The 13,243-nt window shown below is 38.2% G+C and overlaps 1 protein-coding gene across 1 annotated transcript in view; it reads right to left on the minus strand.

Moving 5' to 3' along the window:
- MOB1B (MOB kinase activator 1B) overlaps positions 1–13,164 on the minus strand; it is a 54,609-nt gene extending 41,445 nt beyond the window's left edge. Inside the window, exon 1 of the mRNA XM_032458471.1 lies at positions 12,932–13,164. Within this exon, the coding sequence (XP_032314362.1) occupies positions 12,932–12,945 (14 nt within the window). The 5' untranslated portion in view covers positions 12,946–13,164. The remainder of the gene's footprint in view (positions 1–12,931) is intronic.
- Between the last annotated feature and the right edge of the window lie 79 nt (positions 13,165–13,243).

Genomic DNA, 13,243 nt, shown 5'->3' on the forward strand with positions numbered 1-13,243 from the left:
AAATAACCAAATTAACATACCTAAAAACCTAACCCTAAACTTAAAAGCAACTCAATTTATGCCACAGATCCCATAAAAGGCTCAGGAATTAGTATAAGTAGGTTATTCTGAAAGTAGGAGTGAAGATGGAACAAGACTTTCACAGTTCATTTAAGGAGTTACACACTCAGGACCCCCTCTGCAATCTACACAGTGGACTTCTATACTACCCCCATCCTGAGAAAAGACTAGAAGCTAAAGGTTTATTCTATGGGAGGGTACAGCTTAGTGGTAGAGTATGTGCCTAGCATGCACAAGGTCCTAGGTTCAATACCCAGTGGCTCCATTAAAGATAAATAAATAAAAACCTAATTACCCCCCCAAATTAATTAATTAACTTAAAAAAAAAACGTACTGAGTACACAGAAAATAAAACAAAAAATTTCCAGAAACAGCATAAAGATGTTCAAGAAAGGAGAAATAAAATTACAGGGTATACTTGGCTCAACTATCAACAGAGTTTATATAGTACTAATTATAATGAGAAGCTGGTAGGATATGAAGTATGTATATATATATATGGTATGGGGAGGGGGGAGTGACATCCTCTCCTTCCATAAGAATTCAATAGTTAATGCCTAGAAATGAAAAATTAATATGTAACCATATAAATAAGTTAGAGATAAGAAATTAAAAGTGAAAATAATCAGGTAAAAGAGTTCAAGTATCTGTATCTAGAAGCAGAAAAAGGAGGGGTTGTTTTTATGACGAGTCTTACAGAACCATTTGATGCTAAATTAAATCATGGACATGATAATACTGACAAAAAATTAAGACTAAATTTTAAAAAATTTGAAATCTTAAAGTCTGAACACTTATCAAAACATGGCAATAAAATGGGTTATGTACAGAAATGTTAATAAACTTGGTCTAGCTCTAAAATCTAAGCATACTGCACAATAATGTATGTATGACCCCAGCATATTTACATAGACTATAGATGAGTAAGCCAAAATCAACTATATCTATGCAGACTTCTCCTCCATTAGGTTTATTAGCTGGTGGCTACTGCCATCATCCTTAGCTCTACTATCAAAAATTGTTTCAAAAGCATTCATTCATCTTAGAAACTTTGCCAGATTCAATCAATCTGATATGCCAATGGCCCCTGAGGAAACCAAAAGCCATCGGTTAGATACACATCAAGCTGCAATTTGTAAAAGCAGCACAGGGTAGTGGAAAGTGACTGCTGACTGAACCTACGGCCCTGGAATCAGAGAGCACTTCCCCACTTAGTAAGAGACCTTGACTTAGTTACTTACTACTTAGCCTCTCTGGAGCCTTATTTCCCTCATCTAAAAATGAAGAAAGCATTGTGCTGCAGAGTTGTTTCAAACATTGGAAACCAGTAAGTAAAATAATAATGCAATGCGTGGCACAAAGATCAATGAAAGCCATGTACTATTATTTCACTCAAGCATTATCTTCTCCATATGGAATAGTAGAAATCTTGTTTGTGCAATTAGGTATTCCTGGGTTAGAATCCCTAATTCGCCTTATACTAGTTAGGTGACCTTAGGTAAGCTACTTTATCGCTCTTGAAAATGACTTTTCCCCCTTTTGCCTCTTTTCTGTTCCCCTATAACCTCAAAAGAACCTAATAATAGGAATGAGATCACTAGGCAACTTAAAATAACTCCAGATTTATGCTCTCCTGAATGCACACATCTTGCCTAACCTGTTGATTCTTTTCCTAGATGAAAAGAAGAATGAAGAATGAAGAATGAAGTAAAGAATGATTAGCCCTCTACCCCCAACAGCTCTCTCAGCAATCCTGCAGGCAGATCACGTGGCAAGATAACATCTGAAGAGAGAGTCAGCCAGTCTGCAAAGCAATAGAGAAAGATGTAGAAACCAACTTCTTGTCTCAATGATTCACTGAGATTCTTTACCCACCCTACTCCCGACATTTCCCTTGAAAAACTGTCATGGCTGAGCAGAATCTTCAGAGTTGATCTCTGGACATGAGTCCACCTTCTCCCCAGATTGCTGGATTTTCTGATTAAAGAACCTTCCCTTTCTATGGACACTTGCCTCTTGTTCATTGGCTTTTGAGTGGCAAGCAGCCAAACCTCAGTTCAGTAACACTTTGAATGCAAAAAAAAGAGAAATTGTATCACCTACCATGTAGGATGGTTCTGAAACCAAATGATATGTACAGAAATATAAAGCACCACCCAGTGCAGAGTCAGTGCTCAATAATTGATATCAGTTAAAAATATCTGTACCATCTCTTTATCCTTTGTAGTGAAGGCCCATCATAGAAATAAGCTACATTATATCTAATTTTGTACTTTTTAAATAAGCAACTGTAAAAAGTGGGAAGTCATGTCATGTCAAAAAATACAACTAAAATAGCAAGACACTTGGAATTCTTGGTATAATTGAGATTAGTGTCATTAGAATTTGTTTATGTAATTGACTAAGTATAGCCTTGGAAAAATCAAAGATCTCAGGATCTCAACTGGTTCATCTAAAAATAAAGAGGCTGGAACAAAATCATTTCCATTCCTAAAAATCACTAAATGTAAATTATTTATCCAGAGATTTGATCTCATCCCACAAGTTACCATAAACCTTTTCAAACACCATTAGGAAGAAACACTGAATGTTGTCAAATATAAAACTGTCCTTTTAGAAATAAGAAAATGAGGCACAAAAGGACCATGATTTTGCCCAACTTACATACTGCAGATCACAAGAATAACTGAATTCTTCTATAAAGGAACTGAGGGAAAATATTTCTTTTATTCAAGATTGTTTCATTCTCCCTTTCTGTTCAGAAGCAAGGATTTCCATCCTTCAGATCACTAACAGTTTCAGCATGAGCATACGGTACCCAAGTACAGGACAATCATGAGTCCTCCAAACAAAGGCTAAAAACAAGAATGGTTCATGGTTATCAGTGTGATGTCAGAAAGGTCCCTGTGAAATAAATACACAGATGCAGCCAAACCTGGGAACACAAGGCAGAGAAAGGGCTGTATAAAACTCCAGGAAAGGTATAATTTTTCAAAAGCCCCTTTAATCCTAATACAGCCAACTGCAAAAGTGACATTTTACATTATCTGGGATTCAGCAAAGCTCCCCATTTCTTGGAAAGGGCTTCAGCTGTGGCCATTTAAAACTAAGAGAATAACAGGAGTAAAAGCCATCAAACAGGGGAAAAAAAGAAAGGGAAAAATGCATAAAACATAATGCAAAAATCTTCCCCTCTTCTCCCCAGCTTCTTTTTGAACTAAGTAAAATGTAAATATCAGAACTGCCATTAAAAAAGGAACAAATTCATTAAGGCTAGCAGGGTTTCTCACACATACAATTATGCAAAGTATTTACTGATAAAATGATAGTGTTCTGAATTGTCGTAACTATAACTTACTCATACTCATAACAGTTTGACCTGTAAGTGCTCAGAAACAATAAGCATATCATAAAGGCATATTCTTCAGATTAACTAACAACTGGACACTACCATTCACTTATAGTTTGGGAGAAAGACTTTCCACTCTGAACTTACCCAGAAAGAAAAAGCCTGGCAGAGCTCTCTATCAGACCCCATGAGAAAAGCAACACATGCATCAAGAGTAGTAAGTGAAAAGCAATTTTTAGATCTACCTCCAGAATCTATAGGTCATTTTTACAGCTTTAAGTATGCCATCTGCCTTCCAAACACGTTTATTACTTGCATTAAATTATCACCTTCTTACATTTGCATTAAAATATATGGAAGATAACTAAGAAACAAGAAATCCAATTGCAGTTAAAGATTTCATTTTGTAAAATCCACCTTTACAGGTGATCCATGCTTATCTTGGAGAAAAGTAGTATTTTCCTAGCAAGATTTTAAAATTATGTTCTACCGTTACTTTTCACATGACTATTAATTTTTAAATTTCACTTATTAAAAAAGGCTTACATTCTAAATGTTAACATAAGAGGTATTTATTTTCCCCTTTTAAAATAAAGGTTAATTGTATTAAGAGCAAGCACCCTAACCATGCTGTTAGAAATAAAGAGGACAAATTCTTTGGAAGAATCTTTACTATTAACTTCTTTATTTGGTTATATCTGAATATATATAAATATAAAAAGCCCAAGAAGCCAAGAAACCCTCATGATTATTATTCTTAGTGCACAATGGTGGTGGGGACGCAGGGATACGAGCACTCTATTCACTACTACTGAACACAATTTACAGTGGCAGGTAGGGAACGTGCCGGCATATGTCAATCTTTGAAAGAAGGGTAAGACAACAATGTCTCTACAAAACTGCAAGATAAAGATCCAATAAAAAAGTGTTCCAAATCTTTCTGTGCACATTAGCCATCTATTTCTATTTTCTCAGAAGTCTTTGGAAGGGGAAAATTAGAGCAGAATGAAGGGACTCACTCATACTTCCACCTACCACCATGAAAATACTTGAAAATGTCATTGATATGTTAAAAAAATTTTTGTTACCAATATATAACAGGCACTATGCTAGATGGTAGAGATTTAAAAATAGTTTTTGAAACTGCTGCATCTTCAAAGAGGTCACATACTCTGATGAGGAAGAAAGGCTTGAAAACTGACAAGTACAGTATCTTTTGCCACAGGCTAAAATAAGGACTATGGAGGACACTGAAATGATATCTAACAAACTGGGAAGAGGGCACAATTCAGGGAAAAAGAGTTGGCTCCAGAACTAAGAAATGAGAGTAGGATGGAGAAGGCAGTCCAACCAGAACAACAGGAATAGCATTTACAAAGGCAGCGTGGGAGAAATGCATGTTGAAAGAAATGCAAATAAAATGGCTAAGTTCTGTGCAGGAGAACAGGGCGGAAGGAGCAGATGAGGCTGGAGTGGTAGGCAAACACCATATCACGAGGGGCCCTCAATGCCTTGGGACTTTGCCAACCACTTCCAGCCCATTCCCATCTCTACCTGAAAAGCCCAAGGTAACTGCAGGAAGACAGAGGGCCAAAGGAGTCCAGCCACCTCCTTTCCTTATTAAAAAAGCGATGCTGGAGTGGAGCAATAGAGACAGCAGCACCAAAATCAAGCAGAGCAGGCCTCCAAATCCACCCAAACAGAAACAGCCTTTGCCAAAAAATACAGAAGCACATAACTGCAAAATTCCTGCTATTCTGAATACATGAACATACCAGACATATCCTATAACTTTCATAAATACCGAATGCAACCATTTCACACCTATACCCAAAGAAGTTTGTATATTCAATGCAACATCAATCATCTTTAACCTTCATCAGCCATGGACTTAAAACCAATGAGTTGAACACAACTGTTGAAGAGCACATTCATGTAACATGCTGGTCTCCAATTTTTGGTATGGTTTGGCTCTAACTATAATCTGAAAAAAAATTTTTTAATTTCATTTTTTGATAACTTGCCATTTCCCAAATTAAAAATTGACAAGGTTAACAAAGGAATGATTAAAAAGTTGAACAGCCTGACAGATAAGACCCGTTTGGGAGTCCTTAACAATAGAGTGGAGACATAAGCATCAGTCCTCAAAACAATGCTGTGCTCTGGTTGACTGACTTCAATTTTGACAAATTGGCTTGTTGTTCACTGACTCAAAAGTGCAATTGCTAAGACCTGAAAGTAACAGAACCAGCTGAACATTTGGCAGGGTGTGGGGAAGGGTTAGAGAGAATGCAATCAGGCGTATGTGAGGAAAACCTATAACCAACAGGGAGTTTTTAAACAAAGAGTTATTTCAGTAGTTAAGTCTATGCTGCAGGGCACCAGCAAACAGATTCTCTAAAGAGAAGGTCATGCCGCTGCCCATCTGTCTGGAACATGATCTGAGCACCGAGATACCAGAAAAGCTGCCATAAAAGACTTTTATCCCTACTGCTTCCACTTTATATCTTCACCAAATACTGTACAGAAAGTATTTACATTAAACCATTAACTATTTCTACAAAGAAACATAAATATTAATACTCAATACTGTAACGACTGAACTATTCCCATCAAATTTCAGCTTGAGAACAACAAAAGAACTTCGACAGATAAAACAACAGTAGCAGTAAAAGAAGACTCAAATTTTTCATTACAAATAACAACAACAAGGCTACTTGGCTATGAGGTACATAGACTATAACCCAGATAATGTTTGTTTACCTTCAAACTCCTGCTTTTAAGTCCTAACCTCAGAAAATCAAAGTAGCACTGATATATATGACAATAAACCAACAGAAACTGGCTATAATTTATTAATCAGAAATAAGTATGTTTATAAAAAATAATAACAGCAACAAGCAACCATCACACTTAAGATACTGACAATGAACTAGACATCACTGTTGCATATAACTACAATTTACTGAGCTAGGCCTTTTACGTTCAGTATCCCTAATCCTCCCCACATCTCTGAGGCACTGGTCCTAAAACAGAATTCATGGCAGGAAAAACTAGATTACTATCACCCTCATACCATACACAGTGGAGTTTCAGAATGCTTTCATCTTTAATATGGCCAAAGCAGGGGCTCACACATGCTCAGGAGAGGAGTAATGGTGGCTGATGACAGCTGCAGCCCAAGCCACAAGGGAAGGTGGTCAGGTTAGGAGAATAGGTATATATAGAGGTCTCAACAAAAAGTATATTGAGGACATTGGAGCCAGGTTCTCACCAACAAAGAAGGAAGTGACAAATACGTAAAGGGATAAGTCTACAATGAAACTTGTGCTCAGAATTGCAGGTATTAGTGTGAACTCATTCAATATATATGGATAGATACAGAAAAAATAAGTGGATGTAAATATGTGTGTGTATGTATTTTCTAGCATTGTCCAATGAGAGGGCCTGGGAGCAGCAAAACATCTGTACTAATGAGCACATTTGCTGCAAAATTCTGGTTTCCAAATACTATTCTCCACTGGCCAAAACCAAGACCCTTAGAGAAACAGCCAGTTCCAGGACTGGGACAGAGAAAGTGTAAGATAAACCTGGAACATCTGGTTGTGCCAGAAAGTAAGGAAATGCTCAGAGAAAGACAGGATCAAATCAAAGAGACACCAAAGCTAGACTGAATAGGGCTCCCACAAGCCAAAACCAAGACAATTTGAGCACCAAAATAAATAATGGTAGTTACAGATTATAACTCATTAAATAAAATAGGCCCACAGTAACATTAAAAGAATAAATAAATGGGAAGAATAAGTGCTCCCTTACAGTAAAAATGTCAAATAAATGTAAAGGCAATGATAGAATTAGAGCATTGCAAGCATCACATTAATAATATAGAGAAGAAACGTCAATGGACACTAAAACTGGTAGGTGAAAATGGAATAAGGAATGGGATGGTTATACAGCCTCAAAATACCTCCTGACAAAATATTAATTACAAAGAGGAAAAATACATATAATAACTTTACAATGGGGAATCTCTGTAAACACTTTAATCAAAGAAATCACTTCCAATAATGGACACACACACACACACTATATTCACCTGATATGATGATGTAAGAAAAGCATACACCACTTCTGTGATATTTCTGCCCCAAATGCATACCCAGGTCAACCACAAGGAAACATCAGACAAATTCAAACTGAGGGATGTTCTACAAAATGACTGGCCTATAATCCTCAAAAATGTAAAAACCCTGAAAGTCAAGGAAAAACTAAGGAAACATTTCCATTTAAAGAAGGCTGCACACACAAAACTGGGTGCAATACATGATTCCTGACTGGTTCCTTTTGCTGAGGATGACAGTATTACAGAAGCTAATGAAACTAAATACGTTCTCTGGATAAGGAATATATAAGAGTTCTTTGTGCTATTCTTTCCTAAAAACTTGAAAATGTTTCAAAATAAAATTTAAAAATCACTTCTGCAAATGAACAGTTTCAGAGCTACACTTTTAATTAAACATACTGTAAAAGATGGCCTTAAGTTAGTTAACTGATATAAAACAAAAATGGAAGTTACACACCTGACACTAATACAATGTTATAGGTCAATTATATCTCAATCTTAAAAAAAACGGAAATGTTGAAAGAAAGGAGATTTTAAAAGTTCTCTTTAGGACTTAATTTAACATTTCTAACAGGTATTATTTTTCTCATATTTTTCAAGAAGTAACAAGTATTCTGCTTCAATATTATAATCAACTATCAATTATATCTGATCTGCATCAAATACACAATTGAAGAGAAGTACTACATGTGCTTTCATGTATCAAAAACTCCAAAGGTACAAAAATTCTTCAACTACATGAAGGAAAAAAGTCATTAATGGTAAAAGTAATCACACAGTAATTATTCTGCACTCAGAAATGTAAAACAAAAGCAAGCCTGTATCAGATGGTAAAAGTAAACTAAGGCCAGCCAAGTATTTGCAATTTCCAAAACTACACTTCTGAAAAGATGATCATACTTACTTCCATCCCTTCTCCCCACCAAAAAGCATAACATATTAAATAAGGTTGTCAGATAACACAACTGTTAAGATAATACTTGGTCAACAGCCATTCAAAGTGATGGTTCAGAGTATATTTACTGACATAAATTTATTGACTTAAAAAATTCACAAGTGAAAAGCCTGGTCTATGTATAGTAGGGACCCATTTGTATGTTTTAAAATACGTACAAACAAAATGTGACAGAAAAGATTAGGAAGTAATATCACAAAATACAACAATTATCTCTGAAGATGTGATTATGAGTAATTTTTCTTTTCTTTTCTTATCAGTATTTCATGATTACTCCACATGTGTATGACACCAAAAATGAAAGTATTACTTAAATTTAAAGGTTTCTATTTTCTCTTCCACCATTATATTCTTGGTTACCCTTATAAAATTGTCCTAGCAGTACGAGGACTATCATAATATAGTTAATATCTGGTAACAAAAGACTTCTCTTAAATACAAGGTCTATCGGAATACCACCTTTTAATATCATTTTATCAATTATAGATAAGGCAATATGAGGCAGGTTCTTTGGATCTAGACTGCCAAGATTCATATCTCAGCTACCCTACTGACTGGCTACATAATTTTGAGCAAATTATTTAACCAGTTCTTTGTCAGTTTCTAAGTAGAAAAGTTTGGCAGTTTCTTCATCTGTAAAAATGGTATTCCTGCTAGTTATTAAACTGAGTTACTGATTTAAAGCATTTAGTGCCTGGCACAGAGTAAACGCTTAGCAAGCTATTTTTACTATTATTATTTTTATTATTAACTTCTTTTAAAGGTGAGGATACTGAAGCACTAAAACCAGGTCATCTGCCTGAAAACAAAGATGCTGGGATGGGGGGGGGCGCTGGGGAGCAGGGTTTGAAGGAGAGAAGAGAGAAGTACAAGAGGGAGAGAGACAGAAAGAGACACATGAACACAGCGAAAACCCTGGGTCTTCTTTCCTAAACTGCTATTCTTTTGAAAACACAAATGGAAGTTATCTGGCATAAGGCTCAATAAATAGTTCCTTCCTTTCTTCCTTCCTTTCCTAACCTTCTCTTTGTTTCTTTCCATACAGAAATAGACCCGGTTTATACTCATTCACATTCCTAAACCACCTTTCCTACAGACTTCCATTTTAAAGTTAACTATACTTGTTTTAACTCTGTTCCAACTAAGTAGCCTTACATTAGGAAATTATACCTTGGTCTTTTCCAAGTCAAATGTTTCTGTGGAATTCCATCACTCAGAAGAGATCTGCAATCTAAAAATGCTAGAAACTTAGATAACACTCAATAAATCTTTAGAGTGATTGTTAAGAACTCACTCAGATCCTAAATTTCTCTGAATTTTATATGCATAAAATGTCAGAAGAAAAACCGTACATCAAGAGACCTGTGTTTCAATTCTACCCAGACCATTGATTAGGCCAGTAACCTGAAGTTCGTGATTTTGCCAATTTAGCAAAAAAGAGGGGAGTAAGCTGTATTACTGACAGATCCTATCTAGCTACCAAATTCTACAGCATCTTGAACAAATCTGAAAATGGCCAATTCACAGGCAATTTCATGCCTCTATGACATTTCCTCTGACTGAAATCTCTCATGTCCTCTTACCCTTTCAGAGAACTCTTGTTACATCTTTCATTAACTATCCATCACTTCTTCAATGAGACCCTCCTCCTGCTCAAACAGAACAAACTGCTTTGTATTCTTTGGACCCCAGTGCTTGTATAGCATCTACTATAGATGACTATTTATAAACTGTCTACCATTTCTGGAGTCTCACATCTTGCACAATGCCTAGCACACAAGAGGTGCTAAGGATGTGTTTAAAGATTTGAGTCTACGAAGTTAAATTAGGTTCCTGTAAAGTTTTTGCATGCACCACCTGGGAGTTTAGCTTAATTTCAAGATACGCATAGACCAATTTGCAGCACAACCAAAGCTTTGTCCCTGTCAGATTTACATGTGCAGTGCAAATTTATTCTGAGCCATTTGTACAAAAGTGACACAAAGGCATCACTGCTGTAGATTATCTAAACACTCTGAATATTACCTAGCTACCTCACCTTCTTATCCAAAACCTCTTAATCCTGCTCTACTTTGTTCCATGGCACTTATCGACCTCCTACCATACTATATGATGTACTGATGTTCAGTGTTTAATGGTCATTTACCAGAACATAAGTTCCACCAATGCAGGAATTTTTGTCTCTTTTGTTCATAAATGATACTCAGTGCCTACATCAGTGCCTGCAAAATGATTTTTTTAAATCAATCTTTCCTTCTTTCTTAAAGTCCTCAAGAGTTATGAGTCATCACCTTCATAACCCTATCTCACAATGCCCTTATTTCCTCAGCTTCAACCACTTATAGTAGCCTTACAAGTAAGCTTCCAAGAACTGGAGGAAAATATTTGTATTTAACTTTTAAACTGCAACTCTTAACTTCTCTGCTTATTTGGTGGTATAGAAATATTCAAGAAACTATACCAAATAACAAATAGACTGAATAACCAAAACTGTTCTTTCACTTCTGATAATAATTATTTCTATTTATGAGGTCTTCACTTCAGATTTTAAACTACTAGTGGACAAAAATCAAAACCAAAAATGTTAGGTTTAACTTTTTGGGACTGTCAAACACATGGGCAAAACAAGTTGAGAATTTATCAACTGCTACAATGTAACCTCACTGGAAAACTGTGTTCCAAATAGTGCAAAATAGTTTCAAAGAGTAACAGTGCTATCTATATACATTAGTTAGGGCAAGATTTTTCTTATGTAGCTAATAATATACTTAAGGAAAAATGAATTTATCCTCTGCATGTCTGTAATTATTAAATACTGAGCCATGGAAAAATAGAATACTATTGTATTTATATTCAGGAAATACCACCAAAACCTTCTCTATCCCCTAGTTTCAGCCAAATATGGTTCTCTTCCCTTCTTCAACCAATTTTAGCCACGAGTTCCCAAAGACACAGGCCCATCAAAAGCAGTCAAGACATCATCTACATTGCTATTTCAAAGACAGCTTTTAAATTCTTGAAGAAATCAAACATCAGCAATGGAAAAAACACTCAAGAGAAGAAGCTTCAAGCCGAGATGCTTGGATATCTTGATTCAAAATAGGCAACAAAAGACTTTGATGAGGTCACTCAGTCCTCTCATCTAGCACTACTTATCTGACAAACTCAGTATCAACTTCTAGAATCAGCCTAAGAAAAACGTTTCACAAGCTCAAACATGTTAGGCAGGCTGACACAAGCCAGGCACCCCCTGTACATATCAGAAATATTAGCAAGTCCGCCTGCCGTTTAGCCTTCTGAGATCGCTCAGTTTTGCTTAAACACCCTAAAAAGGATTAATATTCTAGATATGGACATGTGAAAAGAAGGGTCAATTAAATACTCAGGTTTCAGGTGTCAATGAGATGACTAAATATTATAGGAGATGGGGAAAGAAGAGTATTAGAACAAAAACAAATAATCTTTAAATACTGATTTTCTCCACAACAGTAAAGGAGCATTTGGGATAAGTTTCAGTCTCTGAGTTTTTATTAGCTTTCCAACCACAGATTAAACATAGGTAAATCACAACGAAGCCTTCAAAAGAGGAATTCCCCCGGTGTAAGGTCCTGTTTACCGAGGACCTGAGCCTTGTCTACTGCCACCATACTCCCGCCGGCCATCCTAGCCTTCTGCCCATCCCCCTCAACTCGTCTGCAATGAACGATAAGGGAAATAATGACCAGCACTAAATGTGACGTTGAGTTGGCATTTACAAATGATTTGCAAAACAACTCCCTAATCAACCTAGGGCACACTACCTAGACCCTATTTGGCGGTTGTCTAAGAAGATAAAGTGGGCACTCTTCAGGGGAGCATGCTGGGAGGAGGGGCACCTTGGGGAAGCAAGACCCCAGACGGTCACCTGGGGGTCCTGACCCGCAAGCAGCCTCGTTAACTGTTACGTCCACAGGACTTGTCACTCCAACTTCCCACTCCTAAAACCTACGTGGGGAGTAGTAAAAAAGGTCCTGGGTGACGGGAGAAAGTAGGGGCTCTATCTTCTGTGCTTGGGACGCCCCCCCCCCAAAAAAAGCAATGAACAGGAGAGACGGAGACAAGCGACGGGGCACACGCCGGATACGCGTCTTGCGGGAGAGTGAGATCTCTGTAGAGCGTGCAAACAAACGCAGGAGAGCGAGAGGTGGGGTGATGGAGAAATGCGGCGCGGCATATGCTGAGGTTGGGGGTCCGGGGAGAGAGAGCCTCCCTGGGAGCTGGGGGGTTCCCCGCGTGCTCGAAGCGGGCCGGGGAGGCGGTGGCCCTCAGGCAGCGCGAACGCTCAGGGCCGGTTCCCGGAGACCTCGGGGGGAACGCCCGGCGCGGGCAGCGCGAGAGGCCGGGCGGGGGCCCGAGGCCCAGGTCGCCCAAACAAAGCCGGCGCGCGCGGGCCTTGACTACTCACAACAAGAAGCTCATGTCGGCCGCGGTGCAGGCTGCGGGCGCGGCGGTCGCGAGGCCTTGGGGCGGCGGCGGCCAGGCAAGGAGAAGGAGGAGGAGGAGAGGATGGGGAGGAGGCGCGGAGCGCCGGCTGTTCGGCCGCCGCAACTTGTTCGGCTTTGCTAGTTCCAATGGCAGGCAGAGGGGGCGGAAGTGGGAAGCGCACGGCTTGAATCACTCAATGGGAGGGGAAGGAAAGGGAGGCGTGGAAAAGGCCGCTAGCCTGCTCCCGGGAGAACAGCCGCCGCGGATCCTCCACCTCCAGTCCCCTGTCCCT

Source organism: Camelus ferus, chromosome 2 (genome assembly GCF_009834535.1).
Source record: "Camelus ferus isolate YT-003-E chromosome 2, BCGSAC_Cfer_1.0, whole genome shotgun sequence".
Classification (NCBI taxonomy): Eukaryota; Metazoa; Chordata; class Mammalia; order Artiodactyla; family Camelidae; genus Camelus; species Camelus ferus.